Source organism: Python bivittatus, unplaced genomic scaffold, assembly GCF_059951505.1.
Source record: "Python bivittatus isolate LINGU-HERP-01145 unplaced genomic scaffold, Pbiv_v1 ctg000440_np1212, whole genome shotgun sequence".
NCBI classification, from domain to species: Eukaryota; Metazoa; Chordata; class Lepidosauria; order Squamata; family Pythonidae; genus Python; species Python bivittatus.
This window is the reverse complement of record NW_028277063.1, coordinates 6,098,167-6,116,432: the sequence shown is the minus strand read 5'-3', so window position 1 is coordinate 6,116,432 and position 18,266 is coordinate 6,098,167. Positions and strand designations below refer to the sequence as shown.

Here is an 18,266-nt window from a genome sequence, read left to right as displayed (position 1 = left end):
ATCATGTTGTTAAGCAAATTCTGGCAAAAAGTGTCCATTGGGGAAGCTGAATTTGCTTAATGACCATGTGATTTGCTTAGTGACCAGTGTAAAAATGGTCATAAAATTGGGTCCAGTCACATGGTGACTCGCTTAATGACCACCCCACTTAACGACCAATTTTTCAGTCCCTATTGTGTCTCCCATTAAGCAAGGACTACCTGTATTTAATTTACAGGAACTTAAATAATCTATAAAAATACCATTGGTCCTTTTATATGTGTAAAACTTTTATAGTGCAAACCTTTAATGTGCTTTTTGCTGCAAGTTCATTTTTAATTTGTCTGTTCTTTTTCTGTTAAATATGTCACATGCTGCAGGAGCACTCACTGGATGGTCCAATTAAACTGCGGCTCCAAAGAACTCTTAAGCTGTTAAGATAGTTGTAATCCAAAGTGTTTAAAAAAGTGGGGTTTGGAGGGACCCCAGGTTCCATTAAAGGCCCTGCTGAGGCTGCAAGCCTTCCTTCCCGGTTCCCCATGCTCTTTACTCACAAGATGCCTGCAGATTCCTTTCAGACTCTACAGGCTTCCTTGTGAGCAGCTGTGGTCCGGAGCACACGTGGGTGATTTCTTTGGCTTCTCCTTGTCCGGAGAAGCTCCACAGGACCGGGCTCACTGCCCAGTAAAATTTCCAGTCTCAGTGTCATCTCCATGCTTTTGGAGATGCGTCAATCTGCCATTTCCCCCACCTGGAAGTCCCAGTTAAACTGGCTATTTTCAAGGACATAGTATTTAGGAAAGCCTGCAGCTGAATATTTGAGCTAGGAGCTGTAAGTCTGACATCTACACAAGCTGATTTCACAGGCTTGTTGGTGGGAACTGTATTTGGTTTCACACATCATGCTAAACAATAATGTAGCTTGTTTGGGTTTGCCTTAGCATGATATGGGGATATAACCACTGTGGTTTATTCAACAATTGTAACTTGGTGCAAAGGGTGAACCCAAGCTGTGTGACGAAGATTGGTACAACCTCTGAAGAGAAGACAAAAGGAAGAAAGCAGGAAACAGTCCCCACAGAAGCCCATTTAGCTGGACTCTTCCCAAGTGCCTTGTGCAAAAGAGCTAAGATAACATAGTTTTGTTTCAAAATAATATTTATTATGCTTTTATTTATAATTGTTTATATTGCTTGTAAGCTGCAATTGTATCCTGAAAAGTGGGGTGCCACTATTCACAATACTGTTGTTTTGAGTAGGGATATGCCGCTTGCGTTGGTGCCCATGCTGTGCACTTTTCCTAGGGTCATAATGCTCTGTGCTACCCCCACCCCAACCTTAATTAATCATCCTTGAAAGGGAGAGGCACAGGCTAAAGAGGATATAAAAAAAACAACTCGTTTATTGTGCTCTGGAGGCTCCAGTGTCCGGACAAGGGGTGGGGGGAGTAACAAAAGAACCCGGCCATCCCTACCTCCAGAGTTCTGGTACTCCTACCCATGCAGAGAGAAGACCTGGGGAGGCTCTGGAGGAGAAAGTTGACCCTTTGGTGCCTGGAAAGTCATGATTTCCCTGAGTTCCTGGGGTGTCAGGGATGGGAAGACAGAGAGGCCCAATTTCCTCATCCTCAGTCTAAGGCTCTGGCCTCCCCGGGAGTCTACTGGCTTCTCTCACATCAGGCTGCATCTATAATATAAGGAAGGAAGATGACTGAGCCCCACAAATGTCTCTCGCATCCCCCAAAGTACATGACATTGCCAGAAGCACTCATGTGCACAAACAAAAATGACAGGTGCCATTCTCACTTGTCACAATTCGAACAAGAGGTCCATCCACACAAATATGCCCAGTCCCAACAGCTATCATCAAGAATTACAGTTATCACATCTGAGTGTCGCTTCTGGCTGTTGGGAGAAAGGCAAGCATTTGCCTGTTTCTGATCCATGTTTATTAATATAATTAATGAGACAGTGCCTTCCATCTGAACAAGGCTTTGTCTTCAGACTGGTTCACCATCAGAAAAGACAGTGCTAGGACTGTACTGTATCTCTGCTTTGCCCACATCCTTTCACACTTTTCTTCTCACAGTTCAGGAGTTAAAACTTTTTTTTAAGCACTGAAAAATGAAGTTCTGAGGATAGCAGTGATAAACACACCGCTCTGGAAATAGCTGATTGTTACTGCACAGAACGTGATTAATGAGGACAGCAAGGGTTACGGACTCGTTGGGGAGACAGCTTTCCTCACCATAGGAAATAGTACACTATAACATGCCTATAAAGAGAACAGGCAATATATTAAATTGCTCTAGAACACTCTAATACTGCTTGAAGTTGTTCTGAAAAATGACCTGCCTCATCTGAATCTGTGCTGGGCCTTTCTTCTTTGACCTAGATATGACTTTGCCATTGTTTTTCAATCACATTCCCTTCTTGCCTTCCCATTTCCAAATGTTTGTACTCCTCCAGCTTGGGACTCATGCAGAAGTTCCAAGGTTCTGCACTAGAGAGCTGTGGCAACCAGGCTTTACCTAAAGTGGTTTGGTCAGCTGCTAAGGTGCCTACATTAGAGCTACACTGATTTGTTTGGGGCCATTTTAGAAATGTTTGGAAAAAATGCCAGTGTGGTCATTTTCTTAAAACGTAAATCTAAAAGGCAACTTAGTAAAAGGCTAGAACTAAGAGATAGATTTAAAGAGTTAATGTGGATATCAGCTTCTCAAATCCAATTAATTTGGATCATTTTTGTAGAACCTTGAAATCCAACACAGCTGTAATTCAGCAATTGCTAATAAATTCAAGCGAGGAAATGGTTTCGCTCTTAGTTAGAAGCAGGATTCTCAAGTGCCTCAATTTTCTCCAACATACTAACAGAGCATCTGCAGCTTTCCCTAATCTGGTCCTTCAGATAAATTGATCATGATGCCTAGAGAGAAGAGTTGGAGGCCTAGCATATGTGCATAGCAGAATTTAGAGAAATACAGAGAAATGTCTTTCCCAGCATCATTTGTGGGAAATTGGTTCTGAGAAATAATGGGGCAATTTAAGAGGCATTTTGTTCCTCTCATGTCTTTCCCTTGATTTTACAGCCTAACATGGAATCATCTGGTCCTGATCTTTTCTTTTTGCTTGGAGAAAATACTCTAGTGTTTAAAGAGCCTAGCAAGTTGGCAACAAATTTATCTAAACCAATCTTACACAAGTTAGGAACCCACAAGCCAAACATAATAATCCAGTGCTGTGGTGCAGGCATTTCTGCATGCCCAAGTGCTAATGTTTACTGAAATTCGATTAGAAAATCAAGTATTCACTCAAATTGGTAAATTACAGGAGGAGCAGACTGCTTTATGACAAGAGAAATTGAAAGGTGTGGATGGGACAGAAATACATAGTCTTCCCCAAAGTGACGCCTTCCAGACAGGTTAGGATTTGAACTCCCAGAATTCCCTGAGATTGTACCAGACATTGGGAGATTAGTGAAATCTCTGAGAATTCAGGCCAGCATATCTGCAGGACACCAGACTGGAGAAATACAGTGGAGCCAAGCTTTGAGAAGTACAACATTTCTAGGCAGAAATTCAAGAATACCTGAATTCTCTTCAGCTCTTCTTGCCCTTGCTGCAGCCTTTCCATCTCACTCTGAATACTATTCAAGGAAGCTGGGAAGCAAGACAAAGAAGAAGTCTGGTTCATGAGCGTGCATAAATGGTACAATGGAAATATATGGACCACGTAGCTTGAGATCATCTTACCTTGCAAAAGCTCTTTCGGTCAGAAGCAGCGGGAGAAAAGGAAACAAAAAGAAGAAACTGTTAGTGCTAAACAGAATTCCTTGGCTCTGATATCAAGCTTCTAAATGCACAGGTATTGATTTTAAAAATTTAGCACTTGCCAACTCTAGAGGTTTATTCCTAACTGTACAATCAGGACCACCATCACTCTTTACAGGCCACCTTTCCCCTGCCCACCTCTTTCTTCCTGCTCTCTCTCCAGCGCACCCTGCAGGCCTGACTGAGATGCTGCTTCTTCATCCAGCCGCTCCCGCAAGGATATAATTTCAATTCGCAGGCGCTCAGCCTGATGCTCTGCAGCCCGAAGCTGCAAGGCAGATTCTTGTTTCAGCTTGCGCACCATGGCTTGTAGCTCCTGGAGATGCAAAAAGATCGGGAAAAAGTCTGTTTTATTAAGGTGAAGTCCAATCTGTACAACACCAACAAATCTCATTCCTCAACCCCAATACCAGCAGAAGTTGGAGTATAGGTACCGGCACCGTGCTGGGCAAGCTGCTAGTCTCATCTGTTGGGTGAGGATTCTGGGAACTTATCCCCCGCAGCCCTTCATTCTCGGCACTGAGACGCTGCACTTCATAGCTGAGACGCTTGTGGGATGCAGCCAAATCAGCCTGGAAGACAACCGTAAGGGGAGGGAGGAACAGACAGCGACCAATAACTTACCCATCCACTGATGTCTTCAAGGGAGGATTTAAATGTTAGAGGCTCCCACATGACGGCCTCTGAAAAATACTTATCCAAAACAGCAGGCACAGAGTTTAGGAGCAAGGAAAGGGTCTGGAATTGTCAAATCAACAATGGACAAGGTATAGACCATGGAAGGGCTGTGCCTGTTGGCACATTTAGATGAGATGAGACAGAAATATATGGGCCATATTTCCATGAAGAAAACTCTATTCAAGACATCTCACAATATGTAAGGTAAACCAACTCCTTATCCCTGATTGGAAAACACTGCAGGCCCTGCCAAAAACTTGTACTTGCAACTCTTTGTTGACAAATCAGAAGTGCAACACACAGGATTTCCTCTATTCTCAAGACCCCAGTGGTGTGCTGCATAGTTGCATCTGGACAAGCATACTGTGTTTCACAGCTCTATTCATCGCAGACATGCAATTCAATTCCTACCATACTTTTTCAGCCTCTGCTGCAGAAAGCCAGGTAGCATTTAAATTAACAAGTCAACAGCCCTGGAACTCTTCCTACCTAAAGTCTGAATTCTAAAGATCCCAAATTGCCTACATCATAGCAGGATATTTTTTCCCAAGCTTCTCTTCTGATTCCCCTGCTATACTGTGCTTCACTCCCAGCACTGTCACCCATCTGCCATACTCACCATCTGCTCCTGTGTCTGCCGCTGGGTTTCACTCACAGTGGCTTGGAGGCCTTGAAGAAGGTGCTCTGATGTCTGGATCTGAGTTAAAAGAACTTGAACCTGCTCAGAAAGAAAAAAAGAGAAAGGGAGAAAATCCGATTTGTGGAAACTGAAGATGGTATTCTGTGCAAGAGCTAGCAGTGCACAATGGATAAGGTGTTGCTCTACAATTGGAATGCCAGGTTAAAATCACCAAACTACCAATGATCTTCATGTTATCTTTAGCAAGTCTGTGGCTAGGTCCGCAGAATACAATAAGCTGTAATGTGTCTTTATTTTGGCTTAACATCTGGTGTAAACTCAACCTTTACAGACTTTAATTTATGGCTTAGGGGCTAGGCTCACCCAATACATTATTTCTTAGATGAATATTTAAATCCATCTCTGAATCCAGTTCAACCAGCTGCTGTTGATATTTAAAGCCCTACATAGGTTGGAGCTATAGTATCTCAAGGAATGCTTCCTCCTAGATGCATCTGCCCAGAAATCTAGACCATCCTTAGAGATTTTTATCGACAAGTCTCAGATGAATGAAGTCTTCAGTCTTCTCAGTTGTGGGACAGCAGCCTACCACCCAAAATTATTTCTGGAATACCAGGCAAACACTTTCCTCTTCTCATAAATAGACTGAATATTTTTTAACTGCAGTACTGTACTGAAAAAGTTTCAGAAGGTGACAACATCTGAAAGAACTTGTCCTGGCCTGGACACTAAGCAGGTTCAGGTCTGGTTAATATTTAAAGATCTCCAGGAAATTTAAGGAATGATAGGCCAGACTGGGAAGTAAAAACATTCCAGAAGAAAGCAATGGCAAACCACTTCCACATTATTGCCAAAAAACCTATCTGGACGTTTCTATGAAGTCATCAGGAGTTGAATTCAACTTGAAGACTTAAAGTGTTGCAACAGTGTTTTTATATAGGTTATTTGGTATCATCCCTGCCCTTTCATATTTAGTGTTTTGTTGTTTTATTTTCATATGATTTATGGATAGATGGGTATAATCCTGTATTCCATCTCAAGGTCCTTAGAGAAAGGACAGAACAGAACAGGAATCCAATTTAACATTAGAATGAGCATGAGTTCCAAGTCATGGAGCTTACCTGCTTACTGCACTCTTCATTGCTACGTCTCAGTGCCTCTTCTAGGTTAGCTTTCTCTTGTGCTGTTTCCTCCAGAGCTTCACGTTGCTGTTGCACCTGAGGAGGCCACCAAGGATTGGGGCGGGGAAGGGGAGGGGAAAGGAAGGAAGGCCTTTAGCATCACATCTTTCACTTCTCAAAATTCTCCTTTAGGTGGTCTTCGTTTAACAACCACTTGTTCAGAGACCATTCAAACTTGCGATGGTGTTGAACAAGCGGTACTTACAACTGGTCCTTGAAGTTCCCCCCATTGCAGTGGCCCCTGCGGTCACATGATCATGATCTGGGCGGTCAGCAACTGGCCCAGATTTCTGACTGTCACAGCATCCCACGGTCACATGATTGTGATTTGCGGCCTTCCCTGCTGGCTTCTCACAAGCAAAGGCAATGGGGAAGCCGGCAGAAAGTCAGAAATTATGATCATGTGAGGTCCTTGCTTAACAACCCGTGTGGTCCTCATTTAACAACAGTAACTGGGACTGCCGAAACTGCCATTGCTAAGTGGCATAGTCATGTAACGTCATGCTTTATGACTGCATCGCTTAGGGATGGAAATTCTGGTCCCAGTTCCCGTGTTAAGCAAGGACTACCTGTATTTCCCACTATGCTAATAAGAATTATCCCTCTGGGAGTTACACAGTTGATGACAGTCTATGAAAAAATTGTGAGCTAGCTGTAATATCCTTCTCCAAAAGATTTTCTGGAGCAGCTAAAAATCCTCTTTAAGACAATAACTGAATAATACCAAAGTACAAAGGCAGCAGAGAGAAGCCCTGAAAACCACCACCAGCAATACTGACTATACAGAATCACTATCAAGTAAATTCATCCTCAGCCCACAAATGTTCCACCAAGGAGCCTGACCATGCTCTTACATACTATGTGCCAGATATCCCAAGGCGACAGAACCAGGAGGCCTCAATCAGAAGGGTATTTTATAGCTGGGGGCTACAATGGAGAAAGCCCAATTTAAAGGCTAGTTGCCTTTTTCATCTTCCTATAATAGAGATGGACAATCTTGTACTTCTATAGTGCCCCCTCCTCTGAAATAGGCAGAGTTGAAATTTATGTATTTGGGGGAAGGGTTTAAGGAAGAAAATGGGTGTTTTAAGCCTACACAAGCATTTAAATGTTTAAAAGGTGAGGTTTAGGGCATTATTTCACCCCTTAACAATCACACCCTCAAGAAGAGGTTGCAAAATAGAACTCAGGTAGTCCTCGCTTAACAACCCTAACTGGGACTAGAACTTCTGTCACTAAGTGATGCGGTTGTTAGGTGAAACATCATGTGATCGCATGGCTAACTGACAGAGTTTCAGTAGTTCTGGTTGTGGTTGTTAGGCCAGGGACCACACCATTGTTAGATGAGTACCTCAGACTTTTTCTCCCTTGCTGTGTTTGCCTCCGCTTCACCTCCCCCCACCTCCCTCTCTCTCCCCCACATCTCTGCCCTTTTGGCTGCCCTGCACTGCACCCTGCACCCCCAACTGCCCTGCACCCCACAACCCCTGCCAACCCGCACTCCACCACCCCACCACCCTGCATTCCACCCTACACCACCGCTGTCCTGCACTCCATTGCCCCTGCTGCGCCCAACTGACCTTTGCCATCTTCTTCCTCCCACTGCTGATGAGGCGTGCTGGGCCTGGCCCTTCATGAGGCAGTTGCTGGCCACACAAGGCCTTCTTCCGTGGCAGAACCCTTTTGAATTTTCAATATTTCTGCATAAATATGAACTAACGTGTTCTGTTCTCTACACAAGTCCTAAAGCTAGATAAAGAGAACCCAATTAAACAAACGAGTCAAAAACATTATTATACTTTTGCCACACACCAATATATAGCTTTAGATCATTTTCCTCTATAAATAAATGAACAAGTGTAATGTTTTTGACTCGTTTGTTTAATTGGGTTCACTTTATCTAGTTTTAGGACATGTGGAGTACAGATGATGTTTAGGTTATATTTACGCAGAAATGTTGAAAATTCAAACGGGTTCACAAACTTTTAAGCTGGTCTGAAGCAGAAAGTAGAAAGCTGGTCTAAACCATTTCTGTAATACTCTCACATCCTTTCAATATCAGACTGGGATGCTAATTTCCTAATGCCAAGGAAAATGGTACAGCCAAAGTCAGGAGAAGGAAGAAGACCAGGAAACAGCATGAGTGGATAGGCGCAAGAGAGGTGGAGAGATAAAAGGAAAGTTTATGGAGACCTGAGGTGGAAAATAAATGTACAGTAGATAATTTGGAACATAATGTCCTTTCTATACATAAGAAGTTATGAAAGGTAGCACAGAAAGCACCCTAAATGAATACACAGAAATATATCAATAAGCTATCTTTGCCTTCCACACACAAACCTGTTCTTGGAGCTGAGCCCACTCTGATTCAGATACAAGCTGGTATCCAGCTGGTGGTAGATAAATAGTCTCAGGCACCAAGGTCCCAGTTGAGGAGGCGATGGAAGAAGTCTCAGGACTTGGGGGGCGCCTGCGCCGGACAGGAGGCCCAGGACTTGGTGCCAAGGAGGAAAACGAAGCAATGGAGACACTGTCCAGGCTACGGGCAAACTTCTCTGCTACTCCTCCTTCCACCAAGGGAATGTGGTCACCTCCAGGCAAATCACCGGGCACAGTCTCAGGGTCAACAAGAAGGGATTCAGATGAGCTACATAAGGAATGCTGAAGAGAAAAATGTGAGAGTTAAAAAATAATCCCAAGCTGCTCAGATTGGGTACTGCAAAGTATTTGTAGCTGGGGCTCTCGTTATTTTTAGAACCATGTATTTCAGGTTAGGGATAGATCAACATGGAGAAAATCTATTTATGTGGTCGCGAGGAGTTGAAAACGAGTTGATGGCACATAGTCAGTCAGTCAGTTTCATGTAGAATCTGCCCAGCCTGCATGTCCTAATAGAGCAGTGTTGTCCAAACTTGGCCGCTTTAAGATGAGTGGACTTCAACTCCCAGAATTCCCCAGCCAGCATGGCTGGCTGGGGAATTCTGGGAGTTGAAGTCCACTCATCTTAAAGCGGCCAAGTTTGGACAACACTGTAATAGAGAAAGGATGCTCTGGATACCTATACTGAAAGAAATCGGGTGGTGGGGGAAGGAAGCTGGGACCCAGAGATGAACTTTCTCAGTAATGTCCCTCTTCCCCTGGAACACCTTGCCCCTCCAGGTTAGATGTGTCCCTGCCCTGATGTATCAGATGAGCCAAAAAAACCATCCACTTTAAGAAAGTGTTCAGATTTCTGATAGCAGCTACTGGTTTATTTATAGTTTTTAATAGGATTAAGGTTACTTAGTGGGTTTATTGGTGGATTTTATTAATGTTTTATTTCATGTGTTGTAAGCTGCCTAGAATCAGAAGAACAGGAAGCACGTGCCTTTCAGTAAATAAATAAATATCTTTAACCAGACATAAAGAACTTTCCCTCATTTATTCAAACGTATTTATGACCTGCCCCAATTAATTAAAACTCTGAGCAGTACCTTATAAAAGTGGGAGAGCAAACATTTAACTTCTGGTAGTTTACAAGTGTCTTCCATTAATGATCCATCTACAACAACTTTGCCATGCTTTTAACCATCCTGTAAAATTTACTCTGTCCTCCCACCACTCATTCACTGTCCCAGTCATTCAATTCTGTCTTGCTTGCAGTCTATATCCTTTTTAGAGATCCACCTGCAACAGTCAGGTGCAGACCTGCAGACTTAAATTTCTGGTATCACGTGCACAAAGGCTTGGCATCCATTTATTCTGGGATAGCCATCAACTTCAGGTACATTTTGTACCCTTCTTTCCTCAGTTTTTTATCCTATTAAGCAGCTTTCACCCATCCCTTCCAATATTAACCTTTCCTCCTGTCCCGCTTTCCCTCTCTTCCCATCTTACCTCCTCACCCTGCAGCTCCTGAACCAGACTCTCAGCATGGGCCAGTTTTGCTTTCAGCTCAGCAATTTCCTGTTCCATCGGCAGCACAATGGCCCGGAGTCGCTGGGTGTCCTCTTGCGCCTGTGGAGAGAGGAGAGAGACAAAAAGCAGCCGGTTTTTTCCCCCACCTGGAAACTCAGTTCAGTCCTCCCAGTGAGATTCTGGTTGTGCATTGCTTACTTTTTCCATCTGTTTCTCCAGTGAGTCCAGAGGGCTGCTCCTTGGCAGCAACCGGCTCCAAGCATTCTCCCGGGTGTCACGCTGGAAAGCTGACAGACGGGCCTCATAGCTGGAAATGGTGTCTATAAAGGAAATAAACCTTTGAGTGCCACCAGCTGATTTATGGTCCTGCCCTCAGGTCTGGGAGGAAGGGCTTAAGGCACTCAGGCAAAACAACCCGGTCCCTTCCCCACCCACCACGACCTGCAGTGCTCTTCACCTTTCAAGATAGCCTGCAAGGAAGCCACCTCTTCCTGGCACCGGCGCTGGACAGCCTCCACAGCCTCCTGCTTGGTGCCTTCGCTCACTGCCGCCACAGCTCGGACTGTCTCTACTTCGGCCAAGGCGGCTGCCAACTGGGCCTGCAGGCTTCGGATGGTCTCTTCAGGATCGGGGTCCCCTGAGAGATTCGGGGCAGGGGGCACACCCACATCCTGCACCCTCTGAGGCTCTTGCAAAAAAAACAGGAATGGGGAAATGACAAGCAGAGCTAGACCGGAACCCAGGACCGCCTCTCCCCCATCTTCCACATCGCTCAGCCAACAAACTTTGCAAGCCCTAACCCGATCGTGACCTCTGACCTTGCCTCAGACTGGGTGACGCCAACAAGACCTCCTCTCTAGAAAGCCCCGTAGCCACGAGGGGCGTGGCTCCCCGCCTCGTCGCCAGCCCACCACGGGGAGGGGAGGGGGCCTTCGCGCGTACCTTCCATTCCGCGAAGACTTTTCGAACTACTGGTGCGGCAGCGGCGGCGGCGGCGCTGCTGCTATTGCTGCTGCTGCTGCTGCTTCCCCGGAGACCGAGCGGAGCCGGAATTCCCCGAGCGGAAACGGAAACAGCCGAAGAAACTCGGAAATGGCCGAGAAAAACAACTGGATGTGCCGAAGATGCCCGAGCGGTCGACGCACCGCGGCTCCCCTCTTTAGGTTGGCTCTTCGCGGGACGCCCCGAGACTTCTCGACCGCTTCCGAAAAGAACCGAAGGGAAATGGCGTATAGGTGAGGCGGGACGGCGGTTGTCGAAGCGAGGCTTTTGCTTATCCCGGAAATGTCTTTGAAGTTGGGCCTGAAGGATTAGAAGGAGCTGAGATTTAAATTGGCTTAAATGGTGCTTGCTCGGTGAAGAGGGTGCTTAGAAGCTATCTGGCTTTTGCAGGGTGATGGAGAGTTCAGTAGCTGGATTGGAAGCCTGTTTTTTCACCCCTCCCCAAAAAAACCGTTCTGGGACTGAGGACAGCGTCAGATGATCCAGTGTTTGTCAACCTCAGCAACTTTAAGGTGCCGGACTGGTCACTGACCGCAATAAAGATTCTGATTTTGAACTTTAAGATGCCTGGACTTCCGCTCCCAGAGTTCGTGAAGTTGCTGAGGTTGAGAAACACTGATACAATCTTTGGTAAATGTCTCACATTGGACCCAGTAATGCGAGTGTAGTCTAGACTGGAGTAATTTTACAAACTTTACAAGGACGGTTCATCTTCTGGGTTGGGTGCATTTTGTCTTAATTCCTAACTTGGGGAAAAAGAAAAAAAACTAGATTGTGTAAGTGCAGTGGAGCCCTCAGAGGCTATTCCTGCTCCTACCACACATACATAAAAACTGAAACTGCCAAATTATTGACTCCTAATGATACTCCTGTTAATCAAACCAAGGCTTCCCACTGTTTCAAGGAAACATCTCTTTATTGTTAAAAGAGGCAGGCAGACAGGCAGACAAGCAGCCCTTTTTTATCTTCTCATTTATTGCTGTCTCCAGGGAACCATCTGCAGGTAGTTCGACGCGGCAAAAAGGAGAAATCAATGTTTTTTGTCGTGAACACGGGTGTACCCATCTTGCTGTTCTCTTTCAGGATAGACAACATTACACAAAGTGCAGAAAGGAGCAAGAAATCATGTGACCGAGCAATTAAAGGTATGAAATAGGAAAAGGCAGGAAGCACAGCTAAATCTAGTTTACACCAACACCATTCACCGTTCCTTTCTATCCTAAGGCAAAGCGAGTCCATACGCTAATTCATACATTGCCTTTTTGTTCCTTAAACCTTTCTGCTCTCTTTATGAGGAACTCATCAAGCACAACTTTCTCAGTCTTCCTCTTGTCCCAGTTGCTGCTCCTTAATACAGGGTTCCTCAACCTCAGCAACTTTAAGATGGGTGGACTTCATCTCCCAGAATTCCCCATGGCTGGCTGGGGAATTCTGGAAGTTGAAGTCCACCCATCTTAAAGTTGCTGAGGTTGAGGAACCCTGCCTTAATATATCAACCTTTCATTCTTAATGTGTTATTTTCTTGTTTTTCCACCCAAAGTTAAGGACCCCATTTCTAAACTTACATGCCCCATTTGCATTCAATTTACTTTTATGCACTTCTTAAAGTTTCCCCATCTTTAGTAAAAATGGTATATAAATTCATCTACTTGCTCTGTTTTTTTACCATTTATGTCTAATTTGCCACTTTTCATTCCATGTTCTCTGCCAAAGACAACTATCTTAATATTTAATATATTTATTTTCAGATTCATAATCTCACTACATCATGAAATGTAGCTAACATTTGCTGCCAATCACTTGGGTTCTCAGCCAACATTGCACCATCTACATACAAACTTCCCTAATTTAACACACCTCTGCCATCACTACCAGCATATATATATTTATTCATAGGTACGTTAAATAGCCAAGACACAATCGTGTCTTGCTCCTTGCTTAATGTTAAATCATTTGCTAAGCATTCCATTGATTTAACACTTGTTTTACTTCCATCATATACCCCTCTAACACATTCAGCAAACGAGCTTCAAGTCTATACTTACAGAATAACTCAAGCCTATTCTCTTTATTTTCAAAATCCACACACGTGCAATACATTTTTTTTTTCTCACAGTGATCTGCTGAAAAGAAATATCTGGTCTGCACTCCCTCAGGTGGCATGAAACCATATTGCACTTCCCAAATGTTTTTCATGGTCACCTCTGTATTCTTTTATTCAGAATTCTGCAAGACCCCTTCTTAATGAAGTAATGCCTCTAGTTTTTCCATTCACTGTTGCTACTTTGTAGAGGGGAACAAAAATGGCATTCTTGCAATCCTCAAGGACAGATGCTATCTTCATATCAAACAAGTCACACAGTCACTCCATATGCCAACCATTTCAAATTCTTAACATTTCTCTAGTTACACCATTTATACCTGCACCCTTACTGTTTTTCAATATTCTCATATTTTGCTTCCTTTTTGGCAGTTTTTTCTGGGGCATTAACATTAATAGCAATTCTGCTCTTTGACATATTGCTATCATTCCCATGTTGTTCAGTCATTAAGTCGTGTCCAACTCTTTGTGACCCCATGAACCATATCGCGCCAGGCCTTCCTGTCCTATCATTCCCATACAAACCTCTAAAATGTTTCTTCCAGCATTCCCTCATTTCAGTTTCATCCCAATTCATTTCATCAGATTTGCTTTTAATTCCATTCCCTTTCCTGGAGACTCCTTATTTAGCTGCCTTCTCATTCTTTTAAAATTAATTTTATTTCCATTAAAATTGTTCTGCATTTTCTCTTTTAGACTTGTTTCTCGCTTTCTTTTAGTAATTCTTTGCAAATATTTTTCCTATATACATACAAGTAGTCCTCACTTACCGACTGTCTTGTTTAGCAACCATTCAAAGTTACAACGGTTGGGAGAAAAAACAGATTTGTAACCAAGCCTCACATTTACAGCTGTTGCGGCATCCCTGCGGGCATACAATCAACATTTGGGGGCTTTGCAACCAGTGGGTATTTACAACTGTTGCAGTGTCCTGCAGTCATGTAATCACCATTTGTGTGATTCACAACTGGCTTCCAAGTTAATGGAGAAGCCAGCAGTAAAATCACAAATCATGCTCACTTAACAATGGAATGTCTCGCTTAACAACCTGCAATGACTCACTTAACAACAGAAGCAAAAGTAACATCATAAGTGCACGGTCACATGATTTTTCGCTTAGCGACTGTGGCACCTAGCGATGGAGTTGTCGGTCCCTATTGTGGTTGCTGAGGGGGACTACCGGTATTATACAATATCTTCTTTTTTATAGTAATTCTTCTCTTACATGCATTTTTTCTCATCCACTGCCTTTTTCACTTCATCTTTCCACTAAGCATCCTTTTCCTATATTTCTACACATTTCTGTGACATTTGGTAACATTCTTTTCACTCTCTCCTGAGGAGCTTCCACATCCTTATGTCAATTTTCTATTCATCCTGCTGGGAAATTAATCTGGCTTTTAATGTATTGTCGAAGGCTTTTAATGCTTTTTCATACAGCGCTCGTGCTTTCTCTCCCTGCAGTCATTCTGCTTTCACTCTAGTTTCTTTCGCTTCTTTTAAGTTCTTTCCTGTTTATTTTTCCCCCAAGATCTGTCTTAACATTGCTGGTCTGACATGAAAATGTTTTTCCATAAACACATTCTAATTTTAGAAACGAACTTACCAGCAGCAGCGTACCCCTCTAACCAAGTTAGGTTGGCATAGGCAGCCTGGTGCCTTCCAGATTTTGCTGCAATATTTACCATTTCTCGCCATCTTGGCCGTGACAGATAGAACTTGAAATGCAAAGCAGCTAGAAGGCATTTGATTGTTTCCTCCAAGTAGAAGATCTCCAAGAAGATTTCCTCCAAGTACAGATGCCTGTCCCTAAGGACATCTGCCCGTCCTACTAGATCGAACAGGGTGGGCACACTCCTACTCCCTTCCCTTAAATGTTGCCATCTTAAGGGACCTAGGAAGCATGCCTTTTCCATGGCAGCCCCTGCCCTATGGAACACCCTCCCCCCAGAAATTCAGCAGGCCCCCACCCTTTTAACCTTCCAAAAAGCACTCAAGACCTGGGTTTTCCCCTAAGGACTGGGATATGGTGAGCTAAGTTTAGTTATGATACCTGGGGTTTTTTGGTTTTAATATTTTTTTGGTTTTAATATATTTGGTTTTAATATTGGTATTGTAAGTAGATGTGATTTTATCTCTTGATTGTGAGCTACCCAGAGTTTGGTACAAGATGGACAGCTATATATTTTAAATAAATAAATGTGGGAAACTGCAATGTTCATTCTACCCTTTTACAATGAAAATAATCATTTTTGTATGAAGCAGTCCTGCATCCTAGCTCCTAAAATGTTCTAACAAAATCATAGCCACCCAGAGTCACTTTTCTGTGAGATGGGCAACTATATAAATTTGATAAATAAAATAAATAAAATCAAGCACAAGGGTTGACTTGACAGAGTATCATCTATTGGTAGGAATTATATATAGCAAGGGTTGCCAGAAGGTAGATCTGGATTATCTTGTAGATCTGTGCATAGTTTATAATTGTTTGCAAGGATTTCAGACTTCGTTTGTTTAACTGTAATTGGTTATGTGCCATCAAATCAGTGTCAACCACTAGATAGTTTTTCTCCGTGATGATCTGTCCCTAATTTGGTCCTTCAGCTCTTCCAATGGTGCACTCATGGCTGCTGTGACTGAGTCCATCCACCTTGCTGCTGAGTGTCCTCTTTCCTTCCACCTTTCCCAGAATTAGAGCCTTCTCCAGAGATTGTTTAACTGTAGCAACAGTTAACAATTACCTCCGTATCCAACATGTTATAACTAATATGAAGGAGTAGATGCTTGTGTGGAATGAATCAAGTTTCATTTGGTTTTGCCATGCAGAGTAAATTCCTGAGATTAGAATTTAAATCTAATCTCAGGAATAGAGACTTTGATTTTCACATCAGGTTCTAGTTGGTAAATGTCTAGTAAGACAAGCACACCAAAGTAGATATCAAAGTTGAAATCTACTAACTGATTATGTATAGTTTGAGGCTTAGCTTTAGGCACTGATCTGAAAAAAATGCCAAACTGAGCTCAGGACTGAGTTTGTTAAAATATACAGCCCACACTGAAGGGCGGGGGGTGTCTCACAACATGCTAAATGATAGTTTGTTTAACCATGATTTATTTCAGAGGTGGACAACTGTATTTGGTACCCCCCAAATTCCAAATCCAAGGAGTTCTTTCCCAATTTCGGGGGGGGGGGATTTAAGGGGCAAAAATTATCCTGCAGCTCTAAATCAATATAAATGTGACATCCATCAATCAATCACAACTGAAGGAAACAATGTGGCCTGCAGGCTAAAGAAGATTGACCACCTGTGGCTTATTGAATAAACCATGATTGGATGGTTTCATGAAATTGGCTGACCCATTTAGCATGGTTAGTAAACTCCATGAGCTGAGTTCATATAACACATTAATTCACAAACAAGCATGCTAAGTTATATTTGGCTTAATGTTGTATGTGAACTTAATTTTAGTGACTGTAAGGTTTTTCCCAAGGTGCTATAGATTGTCTAGTGATTAGTTATAAAAACAAAGTTTAGATCATGACTGTTTCTCAGTTTCCAGTTCGCTTTCATTCTAGATAACAATTAGTGGAGTGAGATGATATTACCAAGCAGCTAACATACCTATGAATGCTAAAAGCTATAAATAGTAAAAAGTACAATTATTATTCACCCTATAAATTATAAAAAGAAATCTCTAAGCTAAGGTGTCTCAACCTTAGCAACTTTAAGATGTATGGACTTCAACTCCCAGAATTCCCCAGCCAGCCATGCTGGCTGGGGAATTCTGGGAGTTGAAGTCCATACATCTTAAAGTTGCTAAGGTTGAGAAACCCTGTTCTAAGCTGAATGGCGAAAGCAGGCACTAAAAGACTGTTTTGGGCACCAGGCAGTCTAGCTGACTGCGTAGGTACCAAGAAGGATCTGGAAGCTGTCCACTGTTGTTTGTAATTGTGGGATACCATCTCCAAGTAGACAGAAGGAGAATAGCCTGTGATCAAGGGCCTCCCCGGGATGGGGTGTACAAAAAGTCAGGATGGCAACTATGCAGTAAAAAGGAGCGGGCTTCCGTCGCACACTTGTGACCGCCATCTTGACTTCTTTGATGCCCCTACCTGTGATCCTCAGGGAGGAAGTTATATTCTGCATACCTTCATTATCTAGCACGTAATGACTGAAATTCTGCCACTAAAAACACATTTTTAGCTTTTCTCCAGGCAGCGGTTATAACTGCACAACCCTTTAGGAAACAAGTTTTTTAAAAAAAGTTTTTGAATAGATGACCAGAACTCTTTTTTTAAACACCATTTTCCATACAGTGATTAGCCAAATTCACCTTGAAAATTCAAACAGGAGTTGAAGAAAAGAAACCTTTCCTGCTGTTAGTGTCTCAGCGCAACTCAGGATCTGCGGTATACTGCTTCTGAACAAGGAAGTTTCATTTTAGCCATCCTGATTATTTAACAACTGTCATTGTCTTCTGGATTTGACTAATCCTTTGTGAAAGCTATCTGAGGGTGCATCAACACATTTGTAACAGTGAATTTGAAATAATAAATATACATTGAATCACCTGTTTCCATCTTTCTTAAATATGTTGCCAATCCATTTCACTGAATAACCTTGAGTTCTTATATTATGGGAGAGGAAAACCTACATACATTCTCTGTGTATAATGGATTAATTGCATGTGGTAGGATTTTTAGATATAATCATCTCATATCTGGAAACAACCTCCCTTAAAGCCAAGAGAGATTACTTCTGAGTAAAATTGCATTGGAGTACATGCAGAATTATCTTTTTGCATGTTTTTTGCTCATTATGCTTCAAGATTTGGATTGAACTGATGTTGCAAATCAGACTGGGCAATTTGTGGTTTTTGAGATTATGCTGAACTGCAACTCCCGTCATCTCTTGCTGTTAGTCATGCTACTATGGCTTCTGGAAGTTGGAGCCCAAC

At 42.9% G+C, this 18,266-nt stretch overlaps 1 protein-coding gene and 1 long non-coding RNA gene across 3 annotated transcripts; one reads left to right on the top strand and one right to left on the bottom strand.

The window, feature by feature from the left end:
• Positions 1 to 1,356: 1,356 nt before the first annotated feature.
• On the bottom strand, positions 1,357 to 11,285 carry RABEP2 (rabaptin, RAB GTPase binding effector protein 2). Its single transcript, XM_088142770.1, has 11 exons — positions 11,147 to 11,285; positions 10,662 to 10,892; positions 10,403 to 10,524; positions 10,184 to 10,303; positions 8,648 to 8,968; positions 6,248 to 6,343; positions 5,106 to 5,204; positions 4,243 to 4,380; positions 3,947 to 4,124; positions 3,567 to 3,742; positions 1,357 to 1,665 (listed from the first exon to the last, which is right to left on the bottom strand). The coding sequence occupies exons 1-11, from the start codon at positions 11,151 to 11,153 to the stop codon at positions 1,612 to 1,614; spliced, it is 1,542 nt and encodes a 513-aa protein (XP_087998896.1). The 5' UTR covers positions 11,154 to 11,285; the 3' UTR covers positions 1,357 to 1,611.
• On the top strand, positions 11,277 to 17,874 carry LOC103053741 (uncharacterized). Of its 2 annotated transcripts, none has more exons than XR_001560062.3 (3): positions 11,277 to 11,439; positions 12,290 to 12,351; positions 17,626 to 17,874. It is a non-coding gene; the product is annotated as an uncharacterized LOC103053741 (long non-coding RNA). The 2 variants fall into 2 exon arrangements; XR_015796513.1 differs by having other exon boundaries at positions 12,196 to 12,351.
• The last annotated feature ends 392 nt before the right edge of the window (positions 17,875 to 18,266 follow it).

Coding starts and splice junctions, on each gene's coding strand:
- RABEP2 (XM_088142770.1), bottom strand. Junction 5,205..6,247: donor ATGAAGAGTGCAGTAAGCAG/GTAAGCTCCATG, acceptor CTTTCTGAGCAG/GTTCAAGTTCTTTTAACTCA. Junction 4,381..5,105: donor GGCAGACACAGGAGCAGATG/GTGAGTATGGCA, acceptor GTTGTCTTCCAG/GCTGATTTGGCTGCATCCCA.